The sequence below is a fragment of the Oncorhynchus tshawytscha genome, linkage group LG10 (genome assembly GCF_018296145.1).
Source record: "Oncorhynchus tshawytscha isolate Ot180627B linkage group LG10, Otsh_v2.0, whole genome shotgun sequence".
Classification (NCBI taxonomy): Eukaryota; Metazoa; Chordata; class Actinopteri; order Salmoniformes; family Salmonidae; genus Oncorhynchus; species Oncorhynchus tshawytscha.
Window position 1 is genome coordinate 59,927,468 of NC_056438.1, and position 25,581 is coordinate 59,953,048.

Below are 25,581 nucleotides of genomic sequence, written 5' to 3' on the forward strand. Positions count from 1 at the left end.
TCATGGGACTTTTATTCATTGGTTCATTCTTTATTGTTACAGCACTCAACCCACATAATGCATAGAGCATTTAACGTAAAATATATATATATATCGAAGTCGAACACCGTAATGAATTATTAATAATCAAACCAAAACCGAACCAACCTCAAAAAGCACTATTTGCTCAGCAGTCGGAAGTTTCCATACACCTTAGCCAAATACATTTAAACTCAGTTTTTCACAATTCCTGACATTTAGTCCTAGTAAAATATCCCTGTCTTAGTATCACCACTTTATTTTAAGAATGTGAAATGTCAGAATAATAGTAGAGAGAATGATTTATTTCAGCTTTTATTTCTTTCATCACATTCCCAGTGGGTCAGAAGTTTACATACACTCAATTAGTATTTGGTAGCAGTGCCTTTAAATTGTTTAACTTGGGTCAAACGTTTTGGGTAGCCTTCCACAAGCTCCCTACAATAAATTGGGTGAATTTTGGCCCATTCCTCCTGACAGAGCTGGTGTAACTGAGTCAGGTTTGTAGGCCTCCTTGCTCGCACACACTTTTTCAGTTCTGCCCACAAATTTTCTATAGGATTGAGGTCAGGGCTTTGCGATGGCCACCCCAATACCTTGATTTTGTTGTCCTTAAGCCATTTTGCCACAACTTTGGAAGTATGCTTGGGGTCATTGTCCATTTGGAAGACCCATTTGCGACCAAGCTTTAACTTCCCGACTCAGGTCTTGAGATGTTGCTTCAATATATCCACATAATTTTCCTGCCGCATGATGCCATCTATTTTGTGAAGTGCACCAGTCCCTCCTGTAGCAAAGCAACCCTGAGTACACAGCTCCATGGCAGAGTATGTAGAATCACATGCAATGTGCTTTAAAACTGCAAAAATGTATCTCAGCTCCATGGAGTATTTGTACAATTGCAGGACATTTGTTTAAAAAATTAAAAATGTTGCTACACCGCCAAGATGGGGGGCCTCAAAAATGTTATTTGAAATTCAGACACACCGATGAGCTGACCATGCTCTGGCCAAGCCCACCACCTAAGGCTCTTCTTGATCCTGAAAGAAACCTGGATTTGGAGCAAATGTTGTTACATACTGATGAATGGCAAGAAACAAACTGAAAAAGTCAATAAATCTAGACTGCCATGATTATGTTCCGAACATATGAAACATAGCTTAAGTGTTTTGTTTTTACTCTTTCCCTCCTTCTCGCTCCTCCTGTCTGACAATACCAGGCCAGCACCTAACTACTACTTCCCCAGCCTGCACCACCTGAGGTATGAGGTGGAGGATGGCATCACCCCTAACGCCAGGCCTGTACGCTTTGGCTACGACCCCAAGGAGTTCCCGGAATTCAGTTGGAGAGGATACGCCATCATGTCCCCAGCACAGGTAAGACACGTGTTGATCTTGATAAAAGGACCTCCAGTCTGTGCTTGCCTGACCTGCCTGTCATTTCAATGATTTAGTAGTGGCTTTTTCCTTTTTGCTTTAAACCTCATTTCTGCTGTACGTTCTCTGTGGAAGTGCTCCTACAAGCATTTCTTATGATGGATATTCTTGGTGGTTCCTTGCAGGTTCTAACCTGTTGAATGTGTTGGGTCTGGCGGTCGTGGATGGTAGCTGGGTTTTGTGGTGAATGTTGTGGTGGCTGTGTTTTTCTTTTGAGTGTGTTGGTGAGAATGTTGGTTGTAGCTTTCTGAAAAGAAGCAGGCCATTCTCCCAGTCAGTCTTAACCCTTGGTGTGTCTGAAATGGCACCCTATTCTCTATTTAGTGCATTACTTTTCACCAGGCTCTGGTCAAAAGGAGTGCACTATATAGGGAATAGGGTGCCATGAATTCAGACTCCACCCCTGTTTCTCCTCAGCCAGAGGTGATCCTATCGCTAGCTGTGGGTTTCCCCGGCCCCTTCCACATAGTGTTTCGCTACATCACCACTACCCCCCTCAGGCCCACACAGGGATGGCGGCACAGGGGGATAGTCCGAGCCAGGATCTTGGTGGTGGACGAGTCTGGTTTTCACTCTTGCTGTGACTGTAAGTGATGGGTGTTTCCCCTTTGCTGCCCAGCTAGCTCTGCTATAAACTGGTCTTAGATCTGTTTGTGCTGTCTTACTACTCCTGTGGTCATGGGACCAGGCTAGCTCTGCTCTGCTCTCCTCTGTTGATCATATTAGCTTACTGCTTGCACTTCTTCTCCTCTAACTCTTTCTATATCTCCAGCTGTCTACCAGCATGGCCTTCAATTCTACTAACAGTAGAGAGCAACACATGCCCCTCCCCCCGACCATCACCACCACCATCCTGCACCCCCTCCATAAGTCTGTCTAACTCCTGTCCCTGCAGAGTGAAGTGAGAGTAACAGTGCATGTGGACAAGGCAAGGCGATCCTTGTTCCGACTTGTCCTGCGGTACGCTAACCCCAGCAGCCAGGACAGTGTGACTGGTAGTGTAACGGCTACCTATATTCGAGGTGGCCAAGGTAAGGCTGCCTCTCTAACTCCTGCTTCACACAAGTCACATTAATCTCCTAACAATCGAACACAAACAGTTTTATCTCCCATACACCCTCAAAAACACAGATACTGTACATAGATAAGCCTACTGTATAGGCTGTTAAAGGGTTTGAGCTTTCATCAAAGTCTTTCATTGATCCTTGCTTTTTTGTTTGGCAATGCATTACTACCCTGAAATGGCATGGAGTGCCTAGACATACCCTTGATATTCAGTGTACCTTGAACTACATAAAAACATGTCAACATGTGTGCTGTTAGCTGTGGCGTCTTGTGTTGATGTGTTTAGCTTCATTCAGCTGTATCCTGACTGATTGATTGTATCCTGCAGGGTCAGGTCAGAGTAAGGAAGTGGTGTTTCCTCCTAGCTCCTCCCCTGCCTACCTCACAGTCCCTGGCGATGGCTTCTCTGAGCTCTTCTCTCTGACCCCTGGGAAATGGATCATACGCATCCGGGCAGAAGGGCTTCTACTGGTGAGACCAGAATCTGTAATAACATATACAGACGAGAAAATAAGGATGCAAAAAGGTAGAGGGATAGATCATACATCTGTTATTTTCTCTCTCTGCTCTTCACCTCCCTCCCAGGACTATGTGGTGCTGCTGCCAAGTGATTACTACGAGGCTCCCGTCCTCCAGGAGAAGATCACCCAGCCCTGCACGTACACATCCACCGCCAACAGAGACGCAAAGTAATCCCTGTGTTCCCCCAATCCTCTTTACCATGCCATACTATTCTGTCATGTGAATGTTGGCTCCAGACAGTGTGCCTGTTGAATGTATGGACGCATGGGGAGTGAGTAGCTCCGTTTTGTACTGACAAAACTGTGGTTATATGTAGAAGCCAGACAACAGAGTTTAAATTAAGCTTCTAAAATCGACAGATCAATATATCCCCAAGCAACTGGGAGAGAGTGAGTGGTCAGTTATGTACAACTGCGAACCAATCAGTTGGTAACGCAACGCAGCGACACAAACCCAACAAGCCACGGCTACCTCAGAGGAAAAGACAAGGAGCAACTTGGAGACGGAAACGAGAGTAACGAACAGCTAAGGATATCCAGGAAAACATGGCTAAAATGCTCTCAATGCCACCAAAACAAACCAACTGTTACAATCTGTTGTTAAGAAAGGAGATTTGCTCTGAAAGAATGTGAAGTCTATCGTGTCAGACATGCACAAGGCGTGCGCATGAACGATCAGGACAACAACATTTGCCTTCTGGGAACAGGGTTGCAGACTTTAGAATATGAACTGGACCAGCAGAAAATAGAATGAGATGAAACATGAGAATATTGTCCTTACCAGAAGAAGGAAAAAGGAGACGTTTCAGCTACATGGTCAAACGGATATCAGAGGAGCTTGGCGTGGATATGTCACCAGAGAATCTGGAACGATGCCATCGGATCGGCGTGAAACAGAAGAATGTTAAATACCGTTGTATGTTGATTCTCAAGTTGTGGAACTATAAGATCAAAATCAACATTCTGCAGGCACAGGGGAAATCAAAATCCACTGTCAGTCCATTGGATTCGTCCAGGACCTGTCCTTTAAGCTGAGAAAAAACTCGCAAGCAATTCATTCCGATCAGACATTCAATGGCAGAAAAAGGAATCAAGTCTCAACTCTGCTTCCCAGAAGTGCTATGGGTATGGAAAGGAACATGAAAGATGGAATTCACAAGCGCAGATGAAGTCCTTTCCAGTTGAAGAAGAGCTCACTGCTCTTCTTCAAAGTGTGAAACGAAGTGTGAAAAAGCGATAAACACACTAGGCTACATACAATGATATCTAAGACCAGCTTATCAAAGTAATGATAGAAGTAGCCGATGCCAATGAGCGACATGGAAAGACAATACAAAAGATGAATTATAAGCGGGGTGATTTGAGTCCTGAATGCTGATTGGCTGACAGCCGTGGTATATCAGACCGTATACCACGGGTATGACAAAACTTTAATTTTTTACTACTCTAACCTCAGGGGTTTGTGATACAGTATATGGCCAATATACCACGGCTAAGGGCTGTCTCCAGGCACTTCGCATTGCATCGTGCGTAACAGCACTTAGCCGTGGTATATTAAACATATCAACCCCCCCCCCCCCACACACACACACACTCTCAGTGGACCCACTTTCCCCAAGTAGACGCCTATCAGCCACTATACGTTAATTTTATTTACAAGGTAACACAAACTGACCACAGTACTTAAGTGGCATTTTTCGTCCAATTACATAATCCAGTCTTTTGGTACATTAGGAGAGGAGTTGGAGCTTAAAAGCCCTAAAAAGGCGCCTCAAAGTACAAAGAAGTACTTTGCTTTATGTTTTTTGTGTGTGTTCTGTCTATTCAGACCACATGCTCACATGCTCTATATGCATGTTTGCATCTATGTATATGTATATAATAACTATGTATTCATACCATGACTCCCATTTCATGGAATGCCCAACGCCCTCATATGACATGTCTGCTAAAATATTTAATCTTTGATTCCATAAAGACCAATAAAATCCAACTTACTTTACTTGGAATGTGCACAGGGGGGGATCATATGGTTCTGGAACAGCAGATGTGGTCTTCCTTCAAGAGTTACATAAAAATTTTAAAAAAGGAGAAATGTAATATTTCTGCTGCCAATGACTGGAACGAACTGCAAAAATCACTAAAGCTGGAGACTCTTATCTCCCTCACTAGCTTTAAGCACCAGCTGTCAGAGCAGCTCACAAATCACTGCACCTGTACATAGCCTATCTGTAAATAGCCCATCCAACTACCTCATCCCCATACTGTATTTATTTATTTATTTATCTTGTTACTTTGCACCCCAGTATCTCTACTTGCACATTCATCTTCTGCACATTCTACCATTCCAGTGTTTAATTGCTATATTGTAATTACCTCGCCACCATGGCCTATTTATTGCCTTACCTCCCTTATCCTTCCTCATTTGCACCTGCTGTATATAGACTTTTTCTACTGTATGTTTGTTTACTCCATGTGTAACTCTGTTGTTGAATGTGTCGAAATACTTTGCTTTATCTTGGCCAGGTCGCAGTTGCAAAGGAGAACTTGTTCTCAACTAGCCTACCTGGTTAAATAAAGGGGAAATAAAACAAATATTTAAAGAGGAGCTGGGCTGGAGAGGCCTATGCTGCCACCTACTGTAGTAACAGCAGAGGTATAGGCATCCTGATGAATAAGAACACCACTTTTTTCCTTATATCCGAGCACACCTTACATGGTGACAAATACACATATCACACCAGGGGCAAATCTGGTGTTTTTTAGATGGAATTGAAGCTATATCCAGACAGGAACTATTATCCAGACAGGAACTATTATTTTAGCAGGCGACCTAAATCATATATTCTATAAGATTGACAGAGTGTGTAATAAAAAGGCAAATACATTTTTATCTCAGTAAATAATTAACTGGACACCTGGAGACTGACATTCCAAACTACAAAAGTTCTAAGTAAGAAAAGCTATTCAATCATTTTTATTTCCAAAAATGCACTCAAATTTACTGGGTTCAAAAATCCATAAAATAGTGATATAGGATCTTTCTCCGTTATCGTGCTTAATTACACCAATCACAAATACACTTAGCGACAGAGTATGGAGAATGAACAGAGTACATCTTCAAGACCCGAAATGTATTAAATACGTAAATATATATATTTTTAAACCTTTACCATTACAAATGTAGACATGGAGAAAAGCCAGTTCCGGATTATAATTTGGAATGATTTTAAGGCGTACATTGGGGGAATGATAATCTCATGCTCTACAAAAGTTAAATCTGAGTTATACATTTTTATTAAATTAATAAGTATCTTAGAACTAGCCCATTAAAACAATCTTTACAAAGTAAAGACAAAAATAAAATGTCTGAACAAGCAGGTAGATAATGGCAAATAATCCTGGTAAATATCTCGCAGCCCTCACAAAACGAATACACACCAAACCAGTTATAATCTTAGAAGATAAAGATACAGATGTGTTAATTATAAACAACAACGTGATTAATTACAATTTTAAAAGCTTCTTAGAAAATCTATATAAAATCAGAATTAAACAGCAGGATCACCCAAAAATAATTATTAGACACTGTTGTCATTTGTGTAAATGCTGGCGCTATTTTGTACAAAAATATTCACGCAGAGAAAAGCACCAGGAATGGATGGCTTTCCCATAGAATTCTATTTAATATTTTTGTACAAAATAGCGCTCCCATTTACACAAATGACAACACACGTCACTCAATTCAGTGCCTCCTAGTTTAATGTATCAAAGAGTTCTCAGTTATGTTAAAATCAGATACATGTCTCCTGCTGATTACAGACCCATAAGTTGAATAAAGTGTGACAATAACATTTTAACAAAGCTCATAAGCAATAGAAGGGCAAACATTTTACCGGACTTGATACATATTCATCATACAGGGTTTATTAAAAACATACACTTACTGTCACGTTCGTTGAATTGACCTAACCAAAATAATAAAGAAAACAAAGAATACTAAGGTCAGGGCGTGACACTTACAAATAAACACAAGAACAGTTTAATAGGATACGCAAAAAAACAAGATATAGATTTATCAATCATGGCTGATGCTGAAAAGGCTTTCTACTGTCTAGAATGGACTTTTCTATTCAAAACTTTGGAAATGTTTAACTTTCCATCTGAAATAGTACATTTGAATAAAAATATTATATAAATGTCCTAAAGCAAAAATATACACAAATAATACATTATCGGATGAAATTGCTTTAGAAAGGGGCAGAAGACCGAGATGTCCTCTCTCCCCCTCCTGTTTGTACTGGCAATTGAACCACTAGACAGGACCCACAGGTAACAGGTATCAGTATTGGTAAACAGGAATATAAACTAAACTTATTTGCAGACAATCTTCTGATATACCTGACCAATATTGAAAAGTCAATGCCCCCCTGCTAAAAATATTTTCAGAATACTCTAAAATCTCAGGATATGAAATTTACGTGGGAAAAAAATGAAATAATGGCAATAGGCTAAATAAAAATAACTCATAATCTACAGCAATCCTTTAAGTGGATTACAAAAAATATCAATGACTTAGGATGTTTAAAAAGTGACAACAAAGATATAAAGATAACTTTATCCCATTACTCAACAATATGAAACCAGACCTTATTAAATGGAACAATCTTCCCATAAATCTAACGCTGTAGACTAAACTTCTTCAGGATGGCATGGCTCCCAAAGTTTATATTCTTATTCTTAGAAATACCAATTAATCCACCAAAGACGTTCTTTAAAAAATATACTCTGTCATAACAGACTTCATATGGGCAAATGAAACTCATAGAATAAAAAGGAAAGTTTTACATGTCCCTAAATCTGACGCTGGTTTTAACCTTCTAGATTTGGAATGGTATTAGGCTTTTACTTGCGACATATAAATGCACTAAAGAGGAACTATGGGTACATATTGAAGATGCGCATGCTCATCCCCAGAATCTTTTCATGAGTCTATTTTTGAAGGATAAAGCTCAGAACATTAACAACTTCATAGTTAAGTACAACATAACAACATGGAAGAAAGTGAAACAGATTCTACAAGAACCAATATCACTCCCTAAAAACACAACCTTGTGGAACAATCCTTGGATAGCTATTCAGAATTCACCCATAAATTGGTCCATGTGGAAAACGTAGAAACCGTAAATTACTTGGTAATAGGAAATATGTTTGTTTCCATGACAGCATTAAAAAGAAATTTTGGACTGACCAATGTAGATATTTTCAAATACATGCAACTTTATGCAAGTTTATCACAAAATGTAGATTTTAAATATTTTCAGCATCAGAGCAACCTTGAGAATCCTATTTGAGTCATAAAAGTGTTGGAGATGGGGGTGTGAGCATATCACTGTGAGCAGGGGTGATGTAGTTGATGTTTGAGTTATGTTGTTGTTTGTATGTTTTGTATTGTTAATACATCTTTTATAAAATCTTACAAAGAACATTTTGTACTGTACAAGTTGTAGACGGAGTGATGTTGTCTTTGTCTTTTCTGTGTTTTCCAATGTTATTTTTTTTAAATGCATGCCATCTCCAGACTATTAACCACTCTTGTGTCTCCCTCCCTTGGTCCAGCTGTCTGCTGTATAAGCATGTGGCGATGGACAGGTTGAGCTCTGTGCTGGGCTCTCAAGGCCAGTTTTCCAGCCGGAGGAGACGCAGGAGCAGACAGGCTCGTGTCCGCCGGCCCACCCCAGACCACCCTGACATGGCCTCTCTCACCGGGAGACAGGTGGGTCTAGGTCTAGGGCTTTGCTGATCCACGCTCACACACATGCATGCTTGCACGTACGCACACACACAAACACGCTCACAAACATACTTTTTGTTGCTATGATTGGATAGTTTATGGTTAGAAACAATTTTCTAGTTTGACGGTATGTTGACAGTGTGACACTGGGAGAATGTATCTGACCTCCCCTATGTCTGTGTGTGTCCTGTAGGCCCAGTTACAGCTGAACCTGCGTGTGTCTCGCCCCGGTCCCTACATCCTGGTCCTGGAGTATGCCAGCGAGGTGGACACGGTCCAGAACGTCAACCTGATCATCACTGGCCAATCAGAGAGCCAGATCCAGGCCAGAGCCAACATCTACAGCTGCCAATTCAGGTTTGTGGGTTTACTGTATGTGAGTGTGTATTCATGCATGCATTATTCATTCCTTTCCTTCTTGAACACAATATATTGTTTATATCGTATGTACTTGAGAGGCAGTTTTGACAAGTCATTTGTGTGTCATTTGTGTAATAAACCTGTTTTAATGCAGCTCTCCAGCTCTATAATGCCATTGATCATTGAGTGTTTACCTAATACAGCTTCCTGTGTCGGAGTGTGGCAGTAGATGGATTAAATCGCATGGCAGTGTTCCAGCTTACCCATAAGGCCGAGCTCCTTCTCCAGACCTCCACAGCCTCACTGTTGCTGGTGAGAATGAACTACGCCTCTCATTGCATGACAATAACTTGTGCATCCTCTTCTGCTTTGTCGTCCATTTCTTATTTTGAAGTGTGCATGTTATTTAGTAAGAGGAAGGTTACCGTCCCTATAAGCGAGTTTATAAAGTTTATATTAAAATTAAGTATACTTTTATTTCCTGTCACTATATTAACTGTATATTCCTCTCAGTATAAAGTGTATGCAGTGCCTGCGGAGGAGTTCTCCATGGAGTATGTGGACCCCAAGGTGCTTTGTGTATCTATCCATGGACGCTTCACTGAGGACAGGTAAGCCATTTTACATAATAATACTATGTTTTTCGATTGCCAGAGGACTTAGTGACTTCTTCAAACACTCTCTAAAATAGACAGCTGGTGCCTTTGACAGCTAGTCATCAGCAGCAATTACCAAACGTGGCAGTAAAGGTAGTGTTTTATATTTTACAGGCAGTCGGCTGTTGTGCAACCAGTACGTACCCCTGTCTCTGGGGGTGGATACTAGCTGTTGTGCAACCAGTACGTACCCCTGTCTCTGGGGGTGGATACTAGCTGTTGTGCAACCAGTACGTACCCCTGTCTCTGGGGGTGGATACTAGCTGTTGTGCAACCAGTACGTACCCCTGTCTCTGGGGGTGGATACTAGCTGTTGTGCAACCAATACGTACCCCTGTCTCTGGGGGTGGATACTAGCTGTTGTGCAACCAGTACGTACCCCTGTCTCTGGGGGTGGATACTAGCTGTTGTATTGTAGATGCTTATCTTCCACACCTGTTTTCCAGGTGTGATTCCATGCATTCCTCAGGCAGGGCACAGAGTCTCCTACCTGAAGCTGTCTGATCTATGGGCCAACCTCTCACTTTCCCCTCTCCCTCTCCTAACCCCTCTCCTACAGTATGTATGGACTGTACCCTCTCCCTCTCCTAACCCCTCCCCCTCTCCTAACCCCTCTCCTACAGTATGTATGGACTGTACCCTCTCCCTCTCCTATCCCCTCTCCTGTACCCTCTCCCTCTCCTATCCCCTCTCCCTCTCCTAACCCCTCTTCCTCTCCTCTCCTATCCCCTTTCCCTCTCTTAACCCCTCCCCTCTCCTATCCCCTAAACCCTCTCCTAACCCCTTTCCTAACCCCTCTCCCGCTCCTATCCACTCTCCCCTCTCCTAGGCCCTCTCTCCACACGCCAAGATTTACTACCATGTCTGCTCCTGATGACTAGCTGTCAACAGCAACAGTTTTGTTATTGTACAGCTGTTTTTTCTGTCTGTTTTACTCCACTTTACCCACTGACTGTAAATTGACTGCCTGCCTGGCTCCACTATTGTTGAAGGCAATTAGCAAGTTCATATTTTATTGAAAATAGTGAAGGGAGGGGGGGATCTATTGTCAAGACACTTGAAATAACTAATTTCTTTGATGGTGATGGTTTATGCACATTACAGAAGGCCTTTACTTTCATGGTGCTCTGCTGTTTCCACTAAAACAAATACGGAGGGACAGCATTAAAAGATCAGGCCTGAGAAAACAAAAAGCTTGCCATGTGTTGGTGATAAGAGCAAAGATAAGGACTTAAAACTGAGAAAAGAAAGAGTGAGCATTTGACTAAAAGGGATGTTTTGTCAGATTGTGAAAGGAGTCAGGCTCCAGTATTAGACTTCAGTAAGAGGAACAAAGCGAAAGGGAGAGGTAACCTTTTACTGCAGTGTACTAAATCAGGGTCATACAGAGTGTTTCTTGGTACATTAGTCTTAAACAAATCTACTTTGAAACAAAAGTATTCTCCTCAGACACACGTTTATGGGCTTAAAAAAAGAAGGCAGCTGTACCATGTCAGATATATAGTTGAAATGTATTCAATTTTGAGTTTGCATTCCAATATTACACTTTATATATACTGAACAAAAAATATAAACGCAACATTTAAAGTGTTGGTCCCATGTTTCATGAGCTGAAATAAAAAATCCCAGAAATGTTCCTAATGCACAAAAAGCACATTTCTCCTTTGCCAAGATAATCCATCCACCTGACAGGTGTAGCATATCAAGAAGCTGATTAAACAGCTGTACCTTGTGTTCGGGACAATAAAAGGCCACTCTAACATGTGCAGTTTTTTCACACAACACAATGCCACAGTTTTGAGGAAGTGTGCAATTGGCATGCATATTGCAGGGATGTCCACCAGATCTGTTGACAGAGAATTTAATGTTAATTTCCTTACCATAAGCCGCTTCCAATGTCATTTTAGAGAATTTGGCAGTACGTCCAACTGGCTGCATTTGCATGTTTGTCATCCTCACCAGGGTCTTAAAGTGTTGAGTGAGTGTGCAATTGGCATGCTGACTGCAGGAATGTCCACCAGAGTGGTTGCCAGAGAATTTAATGTTAATGTCCTCTACCATAAGCCACCTCCAAAGTTGTTTTCGAGAATTTTCCAGTACGTCCAACTGGCCTCACAACCAGAGACCATGCCAGCCCTGGACCACCACATCCGGCTTCTTCACCTGTGGGATCGTCTGAGACCAGCGACCTGGAAAGCTTATTAAACTGAGGAGTATTTCTGCCTGTAATAAAGCCCTTTTTTGTGGGGAAAAACGCATTCTGATTGGCTGGGCCTGGCTCCCCAGTCGGTGGGCCTATGCCCTCCCAGGCCCACCTTCGGGCCATGGATCATCACTACAGGCTCTGGGCCATGGATCATCACTGGAGGCTTCGTGCCATGGATCATCACTACAGGCTCCGGGCCATGGATCATCACTGGAGGCTTCGTGCCATGGATCATCACTGGAGGCTTCGTGCCATGGATCATCACTAGAGGCTTCATACGTGGAGCCGGAACAGGTCTCACCGGACTGAGGAGACGTACTGGAAGCCTGGTGCGTGGAGCTGCCACAGGGCTTACCAGGCTGGGGAGACATACTGGAGGCCTGGTACGTGGAACCTGAACAGGTGTCACCGGACTGGGGAGATGCACTGGAAGCCTGGTGCGTGGAGCAGGCACCGGATACACTGGGCCATGGAGGCGCACTGGTGGTCTCGAGCGTAGAGCTGGCACAACCCGTCCTGGCTGGATGCCCACTTCCGCCCGGCAAATGCGGGGCGCTGGCACAGAGTGCACCGGCCTGTGAATGCTCACTGGAGACACAGTGTGCATCACTGCATAACACTGGTCACATGCTCCTCACGGTAAGCACGGGGAGTTGGCTCAGGTCTAAACCCTGACTCTGCCAATCTCCCCGTGTTCCCCCCCAAAAAAATGTTTTGGAGCTGCCTCTCGGGCTTCCGTGAACGGGTCTTGTCCCCTTCCATAATCTCCATAAGCTCGACCTCCAAGTTGGCGCACGCTGCTTGGTATTTTTGTGGTGGGTAATTCTGTCACGTTCACGGTCTTCAAACTCCCTGTCATAAATGAGCCAAGGCGCAGCGTGTATGTAATTCCACAGCTTTAATAAAGTGAAACCTTCACAAAAAACAGGTAAACAGAAACCGAACGTGATGCAACCGTGGCACACACAAACACACACAGAAAAATAAATAATGACCCACAACATTAGGTGGGGAAAAGGCTGCCTAATTATGATTCCCAAATCAGAGACAACGATAGGCAGCTGCCTCTGATTGGGAACCACACTCGGCCAAATACAAAGAAATAGAAAACATAGAATGCCCACCCAAATCACACCCTGCCCAAACCAAATAGAGAAATAAAACGTCTCTCTAAGGTCAGGGCGTGACAGAACCCTTTCCACAGAACCAAAAAGGTTCTACATGGAACCAAAAAAGGTTAACTTATAGAGACAGCCGAAGAACCCTTTTTGAACTCTTTTTTCTAAGACTGTAGTGCACTATATATAGGGAATAGGGTGCCATTTTAGATGCACCCTCAGAGTTGCTTCAACCTTCCCCTCATCTGTTCTGTTCCCCCTCCTCTCATCCCTCCTTCCATCCCTCCCTCCAGTCAGTACTGTGTTCCCAGCCAATATGAAAGGCCCTCCTCAGCTCTGGTTCTGGACGCAGCTCGTGACGGGCGCCTCTCCTCCCACCGGGTCATCCCCCAGCAGAGGGAGATTGAGGAGTGGAGACAGAGACGACAGTCAGGGGCAGGGGGGTTCCCTCTCCCTGGAGTTCAGAGTGAAGGGGTACTACTAAAATCTCCACAGGTACATGCATGGAGATGGCCCACATAATGCTGCTGCTGCTTGGAGTGGGACCTGACACTGGAAACTATGTGGGGCTTGAGACATGAAGCCCTCAGCTTCACTAACATTAATGGCAGTAACTCTGACATATTTAGTTCTAAATATATTATAGCTGTATGTTAGATAATGAGCATGTTTCAAATTATGCAAACACACTTTCTCTCATCTCTTACTGTCTCTGTGGTATTGACCAGAGGATGTTTCTCAACATGTGTTCATCCTGTGTTGTGTTTCTCCAGAATGAGATCAGTTTCAGTGCCAGAGTGGAAGCTCCTGGCAGGTATGTGTTTGTGGTTCACTACTGCCAACCTGAACACACCACCTTCCCTGTAGAGGTGCGGGTGGAGGCTGGACGCACCTGGACTGGTGAGTTTGGTGCGCAATGTAGGTGTATAAAGAGGTTGACCCAGATAGATATGGTTGGATAGAGAGTGTATATGATACAGGATCTTACTGACCCCCGACATCACCGTCCAGGATGTTATAAAATCTACAAAGAATGAATGTGATATCAGTTGTCATAAACATAGTAGCTAGTTCCTTATTCTAGTTGGTATTGTTGTAGAAGGAAAGGTCTTGGGGGGTTCTAGTGGTCTCTGGTGATGGGGGTGATTCTCTTTTAAGAGCAGATTAGGCATCTGACTCTCGCCCCACATGACAAGATGATCAAAGGTCTCGGACACACTTATGATGGGAATGGGGTTTGATGGGGAGGGATTACCGTGTGGCGCAACTGATGTCTTTCCCCTTCCCTCTTTCTACTCCTCCCTCTCTCTCCTTTACCTTGCCTCTGCTCCTCCCCCACATCCCTCTCTCCCCCCAGGCTTTGTAAACGCCTCCTTCTGCCCTGGTGTCTCTTGCTGCAGGAAGGTGGTCATCGCTGAGAGGCGCATTGCTCTGGACCTTCCCCAGCCAGACCTGGCCATCTCTCTCAAGGTTCCACCCAGGAAGACTCTCACTCTGGTCAGTCACATACAGTTTGTTGGTCAGTCATGGTCACTGGGTCAATTCCTTACTCTGGCAATGTTCAATGTCTATACTAGCATACCACTAAGAATACATGCCCAAATTGTTGCTTCAATGGCCTCCCGGGTGGCGCAGTGGTCTAAGGTGCCACCAGAGATTCTGGGTTCGAGCCCAGGCTCTGCTGCAGCCGGCCGCGACTGGGAGGCTCATGGGGCGCTGCACAATTGGCCCAGCGTCATCCGGAGTTAGGGAGGGTTTGGCCAGGCAGGGATATCCTTGTCTCATCGCGCACTAGCGACTCCTGTGGCGGACCGGGTGCAGTGCACACTGACCAGGTCCCTAGGTGTACGGTGTTTCCTCCGACACATTGGTGCGTTTGGCTTCCGGGTTGGATGTGCGTTGTGTAAAGAAGCAGTGGGGCTTGGTTGGGTTGTGTTTCGAAGGATGCATGGCTCTCGACCTTCGCCTCTCCTGAGTGCGTCCTCAACCTTCGCCTCTCCCGAGTCCGTACGGGAGTTGCAGCGATGAGACAAGACAGTAACTACTACCAATTGGATACCTCGAAATTGGGGAGAAAAAGGGGTAAAATAAATTTTAAAAATATATATAAAAAATTGCTGCTTCATTTCAAGCAGCATGTTAATGTGGATCGTAGAAGAGAAAAGAGACAGTTTGTCAGTTGATCATCTTTGCCCCTACTGTAAGGTGGTGAACAGATATTCCTGTCTTAAAGAAAACCCAGACTAGGTGATGCCTGTAGTGTAATTTAGGAGCCAAGAATCTCGGCCTTTAGTATGCTGTATTAGAGGTTTACAAGGTTGGCACTGTGAGACTCTCTCCTCTGTGTTATATCATGTCCCAAACAACAACAATGCGGTACTGTATTCTACCTGGCAACACTCCACTGCACACTGTTAGAGCTTTCCAACCTTGTAACAAAGTGAAACACACAGCTAAGTTTCTATTTGCTGTAGAGCAGGGGTAGGCAACTAGATTTAGATGCGGGCCAATTTTTTTGTTCGGAGTAGATGGTTGGGGGTCCGGAACATAATTATAATCATTTGTACACTGCAAATTTACCAAATTTAAGCCCAAAAAGAGAAAGAAAATTGCATAGATACAAGATTACATACCCTATGTCTATTTTTTCATTTCTGGGAATACTTGGGGACAGATTTCCTAAATGAAACCCATTTTTATCTGGATTACTGGTGATTTTAGTCTTTTGTTCACCCCAAACAAACCCCTGAGGTGCCTTATTGCTTTTATAAACTGGTTACCAATGTAATTAGAGCAGTAAAAATAAATATTTTGTCATACCTGTGGTATACAGTCGAATATACAGTACCACGTCTGTCAGCCAATCAGCATTCAGGGCTCGAACCACCCAGTTTATAATGCAGCATACCCCACGTAGTATGCCACTGCAGAACAACAACAACAAAACAGCTCAACGTGTCACTGAAATGCCCAGTCTTTTGTTTGTTTTTAAACCTTTTTTCAATTTAAAGTCTGTCAGATAAAACCGTTTCTTAAACTATGATAAGTATCAACGTGGAAGTAATTCAGAGAGACAAGCCTACAGCATTGTTTGGTTTTGACAAGATTTGTTATGTTTTGTTCCTTTTCTTCAGGATTATATCTTGGTGGTTCCTGATGATAGCTACACCCCTGATCTACTGAAAGAGAAGCCACTGGATAAGTCATCTGATTTCACCAGACAGTGTGAAGGTCAAGGCTTTTATATCGAGTAAGTATTCAGTTCACTGACCGTGCTCTCAAGACTTAGCCCTAGCAAAACAACCTGCCTTGTGGAATGGGTTCAACTGCCTTGCTGAGTGATAGAAGATTAGATGAATGAGTAGGATTGATATTGTAGGATCATTTGATGTTTATTTGAAACTTAAGTATATTTGTGGTATTTGCTTCCTACACTAATATAATATCCTTCCTAGGGAATCCCATCCACAATACCGTCCTAAATAAAGCCCTCTAGTGGTTGATCAGTGGTGAATTTTCCAATAATTTTAAAAGCTTTTACAATGCATGTTAAAGGTAAAGGTTGACCGGGCCTCCATCGCAGTTTCTAGCTGTGCCACTAGAGATCCTGGTTCGAGTCCAGGCTCTGTCGCAGCCGGCCTCGACCGGGAGACCCATGGGGCAACGCACAATTGGTCCAACGTCACCCGGGTTAGGGGAGGGTTTGGCTGGCAGGGATGTCCTTGTCCCATCGTGCTCTAGCGACTCCTGTGGCGGGCCGGGCACAGTGCACGCTGACATGATCGCCAGGTGTACGGTGTTTCCTCCGACACATTGGTGTGGGTGGCTTCCTGGTTAAGCGGGCATTGTGTCAAGAAGCAGTGCGGCTTGGTTGGGTCGTGTTTCGGAGGACGCATGGCTCCCTACCTTCGCCTCTCCCGAGTCCGTACGGAGTTGCAGCGATGAAACAAGACTGTAACTACCAATTGGATACCACAAAATTGTGGAGAAAAAAGGGGTACAAGATTTAAAAAATGCATTAAATAATTTGTAAAGGTAGACTCAGCGATTTGACGTATTTGCAGAAAGTAAACATCATAGTGGGTACATTTTCGCAACAACACCACTGTTTGGTGCCCTGGCTACTTTGCTCTGAACAGCGTGAGGCGAACCCGTGCACATGCGCAGATACTGTGTGTGACTGCGTGAGAGCGAAGTCTTGCGTCTCGTTCATCTCAATATCTGTGGTGCTGCTCTTGGAAATGTCATTTTGCTTTGTCTACCTTTAAATGTGTGGATGTAAAAACTGTAACTGGAGAATTTCAGAATTACTTTTTTTGATTGACCCCTGACCTAAATGTTCTCGTCCTGATCCAACTTCCCACAGCCCTAGAACCTCCTCCCAGTTCTGCCAAGTCTCAACACGCTCCCTGGTAGCAGCCTACAGTGATGGGGCCCTGCCTTGCTACTGTGATAAGTCAGGAGCCACGGGGCCCACCTGTAACCCTGTAGGGGGCCAGTGTCCATGTCGGCCCCATGTCATCGGTCGACAGTGTACACGATGCGCCACAGGATACTATGGCTTCCCCTACTGCAAACGTGAGTGGATTTGACTTACTAAAATGTCTCTCTCTCTCTCTCTCTCTCTCTCTCTCTCTCTCTCTCACACACACACACACACACACACACACACAGTGTCCTACCCTAACCTGTCTATATCCTTTGTTCCCCTTCAGCCTGTGAGTGTGGCCAGCGGCTGTGCCATGAGGTGACAGGCCAGTGTATCTGCCCGCCCCAGACAGTGAAGCCAGCCTGTGATGTGTGTGAGAGCCAGACATTTAGCTACCACCCTCTAGTGGGCTGTGAAGGCTGTGACTGCTCCCCCAGCGGAGTCAGGCCCAACACAGGGAGAGACTGTGACCGTGATACCGGACAATGCATGTGAGTGGCCTTCTGTCTGATCTGACATACACCATACTGTATGTGTCACTAATGCCAGTGTGTATCATATGTGGTGATTGTGAATTATTGTTAGATTATTGTGTGTTTATTCATATATGCCTATTCCCTCCAAATAAAATGTAAGTGTGACCATAGCTCTTTAAATTTGACCCTGTTCTGACATGCTTTGTGTGTGTGTGTGTGTGTGTGTGTGTGTGTGTACGTACGTGCGCGTGCGTGCCTGTAGATGTAAGCCCAGGATCGGGGGGCGCCAGTGTGACCGGTGCGCTGCAGGTTTCTACAGGTTCCCTAAGTGTCTCCCATGTAGCTGTAACCAGGGAGGAGTCACAGCAGACGTCTGCCACCCTGACACAGGGCAGTGCCTCTGCAAGGTGACTGACTATACACAATAAATATATTACTTGTAAAAGGAAGAATGATTATCTACAGTACTGTATGTGACATTTACAAATAGGAAGACTCTGTACACTGCCATATAATTCCCTTAAGGGTTTACGTACGCCATAACAATATTTTGACCACTGGCTTTCGCAGTTTAACATGTTTTTTCTGTTGTTGTAGAGAAATGTCCAGGGAGCCCTCTGTGATGCCTGTAGAGACGGGTCCTTCCACTTTGACCCCTCCCACCCCAGGGGCTGCATCAGCTGCTTCTGCTTTGGAGCCAACAGCCAGTGTCAGAGCACCCGCAAACGCAGGGGGAAGGTGCGTGTGTGTGTGTGTGTGTGTGTGTGTGTGTGTGCATGCATTTGTATGGTTGTGTGTTTGTTTATGTGTGTGTGAAGATTTAAAGGTGTTTTCATTGATACATTATTGGGTTTCTGGTCTATAGAAATCTAAAATGGCGTGTTATTATTATTATGTACTTGTTCAGACACATGATCCAACAAACACTGATCTCGCCACATAACCAGTGTTGCATCAACCCAAATTCCATAGACTGGATATACCCACAGCTTTGCCACACCTGCGGAACATAAACCCATTGCGCTCCATTGCATACCACAGCATGCTATTCTATTCCTATAATGGTATTTCACCTAATCACAGACCTATAATATATAGTACAATTCTCTTTCCATCCGCTTCCACTAGTTTGTGGACATGCATGGCTGGCGTCTGGAGAGAGCTGACCAGGAGGAGGTGACATCAGTTCTCAACCCATCCAGTAACACAGTGGTAGCAGACATACAGGAGCTGCCTGGCACTACTCAGCTCCTCCACTGGGTGGCGCCTCCATCCTACCTGGGAGACAGGGTGAGTGGGACTCAGGAGGAGCACATGTACTGTTTATAGAATAGTTCAGTTTAATAAAGAGGATATGTTTCAGTAATATTTGGAAGGTCTTTTTATATTAGACTTGAGCATTTTAAGCTAGAATCATTAGTTACTACATCCATTTTTGGGCTCATGAGGTTAGTTCAACTGTCATACACCAACAGAACCCAAAATATAAGCTTGTTTTGCTCCAATGTTTGTAAACAATGTAAATGTAAACAAACACTATCTAGCGTTAAAACTATAATTTTGATATCATGGATGGTCAGTCCTTGCATCCATAGCTCTGCCTGTATATTTGAGAGTGGTTACATTTCTCCAGGCCCATCCCTCATCTTTTTTTTACCAAAACAGAGGCGGGGCGATCACTTTATTGTTTTAATTAAGGACTCTAGTTTTAACATTTGATCAATTGTTATTTAGTGGTGAATTCAGTGTCAACAGGAAAAGTATACGAGGAGTCAGTCTTAGCAGCTGCCATAGAGCCTAACCAATAGTGCTTTGACCTGGGGGGTATGCTACAAAGTAGGATCTATGCGTTATCCAGCTAACTTCAATAAACAACCAGAAATAACTCAACTTGGATGTGTGTTCTTGGTTGCTGAGTCAATTAGACCATGCCCATTTCAAGCTTGTCTTAAATATACAATATATACCCTAGCATTCAAAAGTTTGGGGTCACTTAGAAATGTCCTTTAAATTATTTATTTTTTAAAAAGCACATTTTTTTTATCCATTAAAATAACATCAAATTGATCAGAAATACAGTGTAGACATTGTTAATTTTGGAAATTACTATTGTAGCTGGAAACGGCAGATTTTTTATGGAATATCTCCATAAGTGTACAGAGGCCCATTTTCAGCAAACATCACTCCTGTGTTCCAATGGCACGTTGTGTTAGCTAATCCAAGTTTATAATTTTAAAAGGCTAATTGATCATTATAAAACAATTTAGGTTAGCACATGTTGTTCTGATTAAAGAAGCAATACAATGGCCTTTTTTAAGACTAGGTGAGTATCTGGAGCATCAGCATTTGTGGGTTAAATTTCAGGCTCAAAATTCTTCTGAACCTCGTCTATGTATTCTTGTTCTGAGAAATGAAGGCTATTCCATGCGAGAAATTGCCAAGAAACTGAAGATCTCGTACAACGCTGTGTACTACTCCCTTCACAGAACAGCGCAAACTGGCCCTAACCAGAATAGAAAGAGGAGTGGGAGGCCCCGGTGCACAACTGAGCAAGAGGACAAATACATTAGTGTCTAGTTTGAGAAACAGACGCCTCACACGTCCTTAACTGGCAGCTTCGTTAAACAGTACCCGCAAAACACCCGTCTCAACGTCAACAGTGAAGAGGCGAATCCGGGATGCTGGCCTTCTAGGCAGAGTTCCTCTGTCCAGTGTCTGTTCTTTTGCCCATCTTAATCTTTTGTCTTTATTGGCCAGTCTGAGATATGGCTTTTTCTTTGCAACTCTGCCTAGAAGGCCAGCATCCCGAGTAGAGCAGCGGTCTAAGGCACTGCATCTCAGTGCTAGAGGTGTCACTACAGACCCTAGTTCAATTCCAGGCTGTATCACAACCGGCCGTGATTGGGAGTCCCATAGAGCAGCACACAATTCGCCCAGCATCATCTGGGTTAGGGTTTTGCCGGGGTAGACCGTCATTGTAAATAAGAATTTGTTCTTAACTGACTAGCCTAGTTAAATAAAGGTTAAATAAATAAAAAATAAATAAACAACTCCTTGTTCCCGCTTTGTAATATACCCCCCAGTTCTGCACTGATTCAGACCATAGAATTAGAATGATTGCTAAGTCATTCATGAATGTTCTATTCATTCTATTTCTATAGTTTAGAACCAGTCCCAGTGACTCTGACGGTATGCTCTGCTCCTGTCTCAGGTGTCTTCCTATGGGGGCTACCTGACCTACCAGGCCAAGTCATTTGGGATTCCTAGTGAGGGGATGTCTTTGCTGGACCGCAGACCTGATGTCTTGCTCAGTGTATGTACAGTATGACATATCATCACTCACGGCTAATTATGACATCTCTCTTATTGGTGTATAAGTCGTGTATAACTCACTTCCTGTTGTGAGTAACCTAGTGTTGTTTCTCTGTGATGTCTTCAGGGCAAGGAGATGGCCCTGGTCCACATGGCCCCAAAGACCCCCGAACCAGACAGACTCCACCAGGGCAGAGTCCAGCTAGTGGAGGTATAGAAAACAGTTTTTCCTACCTAAAACGTGGTCAAACTGAGTCCTTATTCCATTCTATCTGTTGTGAACAACACCTTTAAAGCACTTCAAAGTGTACACTCCCTCACTAATACCTATCTGTGTGTTATGTGCAGGGGAACTGGCGTCACGCCGGCACCAACCGGCCTGTGTCCAGGGAGGATCTGATGGTGGTCCTGGCTGGGCTGGTGGCTCTGAGGGTGCGGGCTCTTTACTTCACCCAGAGCCAGAGACTCAGTTTGGGGGAGGTAGGCCTGGAGGAGGCTACAGACACGGGGTCCGGGGGCCCTGCCAGCACCGTGGAGCAGTGTGCCTGTTCCCCTCTCTACAGAGGAGACTCCTGCCAGGTTTGACACGGGCCGTAATGATCTTGTTCACTCCTAGTCCCCTAGGTGTTTCATATTGACATACAGGGGTCATACAGGCATAAGCAATATGGTTAAAGATTTGAAGAGTACTCCTGAGGTGCCTTGGAGTCTTATTTTGGAAATGGTAGTATGTCCAAGGCAAGTTGGACTTTTAGCTCTCAGGTGCACAACAAGCAGGGCTGGGAGCTTGGGCTAAAGGTCAGTTTGGGATTGGGAAGGAGAGGTGGGAAAGACAGTGGGAGAGCGAAAAGGATTAGGAGACGGTAGTAGAGAGAGAAAGAATACAGGAGGGGCTGAGAGAGAGAGGTGACGACTGATAGGTCTAGTCATTTTAGAAAAGAGAAGAGTTGTGACACGCCCAAACAATGGTGCCACGCCCGGGGTGAGTGAGGTCAGTGGCAGGCAGAGGAAAAACCCTTCAGCCCATCAAAGAGACGACGGTTTAAACAACCCTGTGTGGAATGTCCTGGAAAAAAACCCTGTGTGTCTGTGTGTGTGTGTGTGTGTATGAGTTCATCAGCCAAGCCCAGTAGCCCCAGGCAGAGGGAGAAGATGTACAATCACCATGACATAATATTAGACATTCAATTACTGCTGTAAAGTGCTCCACTGTGGCATGGTAACAGCAGTTAAAATAAAATACAATAAAAAAAACATTTACAGTACAATGGTCATCAAGTTTCAACAGAATTCTTCCCCTTGGGGTGTTTAGTGCATGGGTGGGTCTCTGTAAGCATTTTCCCCCTGAAAATCCACATATTAAATTGAATGTAGATGAAACCATTTTTGGTCTGTAACCCCTAGGGATGGGCGGCTGACAGTGAAGATGTGGTCTTGTTACCCTGGCAACAGTGTCCTGATGACTTTACAATAGATTTTCATTTGACTTGATTGAGTTGTTTTTTTCCCCATTTTGTGGTTGTGCTCTAAGCAGTGTTATTTTGTGTGTGTGTGTGTGTGTGTGTGTGGCATCAACGTCCTGTAATCAGGTGTGTTCAGAGGAAATGGATAATATATAGCCGGCGGCAGTAATAAAAAGGAGAGGCACGCTGACACACAGCCAGTGTGGTATCTGGCAACCTGGGACGGTGTTACTCACCACCCTCAACCAGACAGACACAATGTGTGTGTGTGTGTATTCTAGGTGTGAGTGATCTTCTGTACTGTCTGGAGGTCTATGAGTATTATTCACAGAACCACACAATCACACTGGAATACTCACAAAGATACCCTTGTGGACACACATTAACACACACGATCCAAAACACACTCATTCTCCCAGGTGGAACCACACCCGAGCAACATTAGGATTTTCCTTTAGACTGTTTGTGTAAGCGAAGTTGTATTTTTGAAAATAGTTATGAGAATAAATGTGTGTGTGACGTGCACGTATGTCAGTGTGTGGGTGTGCATGCTGCTACATTGCTCTGACTGCGGCACTGACTCAGGTGCTGTACGTGAGTGATGGGGCGTGTCCTCTACGTGTGAGTCTGTGAGTGTTTAAGAGGCAGAGGCAGGGAGTTATTTCAGACTAAACGGGAATGATGTCAGGCACGAGTGCACACAGACACCAGAGAGGGAGAGACGTGCTACTACAGGTCCTGCTATGGGGAACCTTACTGGGACTATGCAGCGCAGGACACAGACCATATTCCAGGGGAGAGAGGAACCGCTATCCCAGACAGCATGATCGAGAGGCACAGAGAATAGATTATCCTTTCATACATTACCAGGGAGGACAAAGAGTACATTACCCTTCTGTGAATGATCAGGGGACCCAACGAGTCCAGTACCCTTCTGTGAATGATCAGGGGGCCCAACAAGTCCAGTACCCTTCTGTGAATGATCAGGGGAACCAACGAGTCCACTACCCTTCTGTGAATGATCAGGGGACCCAACGAGTCCAGTACCCTTCTGTGAATGATCAGGGGACCCAACGAGTCCAGTACCCTTCTGTGAATGATCAGGGGACCCAACGAGTCCAGTACCCTTCTGTGAATGATCAGGGGACCCAACGAGTCCAGTACCCTTCTGTGAATGATCAGGGGACCCAACGAGTCCAGTACCCTTCTGTGAATGATCAGGGGACCCAACGAGTCCAGTACCCTTTTGTGAATGATCAGGGGACCCAACGAGTCCAGTACCCTTCTGTGAATGACAGAGGACAGACTGTTCAGTATCCGTATTTTGATGACCAAGGTTCCAGTTCTCAGATCCAGGTAAACCTATGGAAGTCAAGCAGTGGTGAAGTCTGCTGGCTTACAAACGGATGTACTGTCTGTAATGTATGTGTGGCTGCTCTGTGCATGAGTTAGACCTGTAGGACATCAGTTGACTTCCAGACTGTTATCTTACAGAGCAAAGGGTATGTTTGGCAGTGGTGCGTGGTGTGATGTCTTGTATTCAGTGTGGTGCTGGTGACACACCCCACCTGGGAACAGTTTGGAACATTTGTGAGATCAGTCATTCTCTGTTGCTAGGCAGATTAGCTGAGGTAAACTCAGACAGCCTTTACCTACTCAAACACTGCCACTTTGAATGGTAAAATGTTCTTCTGTGTGGGAATTAAGTGTGTTGTTTTGAAACGTGTATTTAGTATTGTGTTCTGTTTGTGTAAGAACTTGTGTGGCTCTTTCATATTTTTTGTTATTCATCCATTGAGTCCCATTGAGCTAGACATCACTTTTAAAGCTCTGACTTTCCATGAAGTATTGCTGTATCTACTGAATGTATTTGATGTGTCTGTATTCTTGTCTGATGTTTGTGTTTCTCTGTTCCAGAAATGTGCCACTGGTTACTATAGAGACGGCAGTGGACCCTACCTGGGTCTCTGTGTGCCCTGCACCTGTAACGGCCTGGCCAACGAGTGTGACGAGAGGACTGGGAGGTGTCTGGTAAGAACACACATGTGCACACACACACACACACACACACACACACACACACACACACACACACACACACACACACACACACACACACACAGACACACACACACAGAGAGAATAGACTGGGAGGTGCCTGGTAAGAACAAACATGTACAAAGACACACACACACACACACACACAGGTTCTGACTCAGCACTCATGAGTGAAGTGACCATAACCGCATATGAAGGTGCAATACCTAAGTCATCCCATCCAAGGTAAGCCACAGTCCAGTCATAGTCTGGACATCTTACCCATGCCACTGGGCATGTCTGTGGGTCCCCCATGGGCATCCCACCCTACCCGGGTGTTACCACATACTGTTCTGTACCATAGCAGGCTAACCACATTAAAGTATTGGCTGATGTGGGTCTGTGTTAGTAGATGTGATCACATATAAATGTGATATGGGTCTACATTAGCTCCTAGGGGAGCCTTCATCTGTCTCCTTCTGTCACGGATGGCAGGGTGGAGTGGAGGGTGAAACTCTAGATCTCTAAAATCCCATGCAGCACTCTATATTCTCCTCTCTCTCGTTCTCCCTTTCTCTCTCTCTTATCTCCCTCTATCTCGCCCTCCCCCCCTCCCTCTCTTTCTCTCTCACCATCTATTTCATTCTCGCTCGCTCGCTCGCTCTCTCTCTCTCTCTCTCCCTCCATTTC

At 44.4% G+C, this 25,581-nt stretch overlaps 1 protein-coding gene across 5 annotated transcripts in view; it reads left to right on the plus strand.

The window, feature by feature from the left end:
- LOC112259612 (laminin subunit alpha-3) overlaps positions 1-25,581 on the plus strand; it is a 118,869-nt gene that overhangs the window by 73,243 nt on the left and 20,045 nt on the right. For 3 of the 5 annotated variants that reach the window (XM_042328812.1, XM_042328809.1, XM_042328810.1), the window contains 21 exons: positions 1,238-1,394; positions 1,872-2,040; positions 2,848-2,990; positions 3,105-3,208; positions 8,660-8,816; positions 9,028-9,191; positions 9,398-9,506; positions 9,708-9,805; positions 13,468-13,669; positions 13,948-14,074; positions 14,532-14,671; positions 16,309-16,424; positions 17,541-17,752; positions 17,890-18,094; positions 18,342-18,486; positions 18,677-18,817; positions 19,208-19,369; positions 21,291-21,392; positions 21,519-21,602; positions 21,740-21,970; positions 24,772-24,885. In XM_042328812.1, coding sequence (XP_042184746.1) covers positions 1,238-1,394; positions 1,872-2,040; positions 2,848-2,990; positions 3,105-3,208; positions 8,660-8,816; positions 9,028-9,191; positions 9,398-9,506; positions 9,708-9,805; positions 13,468-13,669; positions 13,948-14,074; positions 14,532-14,671; positions 16,309-16,424; positions 17,541-17,752; positions 17,890-18,094; positions 18,342-18,486; positions 18,677-18,817; positions 19,208-19,369; positions 21,291-21,392; positions 21,519-21,602; positions 21,740-21,970; positions 24,772-24,885 — 3,082 coding nt within the window. Of the gene's footprint in view, positions 1-1,237; positions 1,395-1,871; positions 2,041-2,349; positions 2,486-2,847; positions 2,991-3,104; positions 3,209-8,659; positions 8,817-9,027; positions 9,192-9,397; positions 9,507-9,707; positions 9,806-13,467; positions 13,670-13,947; positions 14,075-14,531; positions 14,672-16,308; positions 16,425-17,540; positions 17,753-17,889; positions 18,095-18,341; positions 18,487-18,676; positions 18,818-19,207; positions 19,370-21,290; positions 21,393-21,518; positions 21,603-21,739; positions 21,971-24,771; positions 24,886-25,581 lie in introns of all 5 variants that reach the window. The other 2 variants (XM_042328811.1, XM_042328813.1) reach the window with 1 other exon arrangement.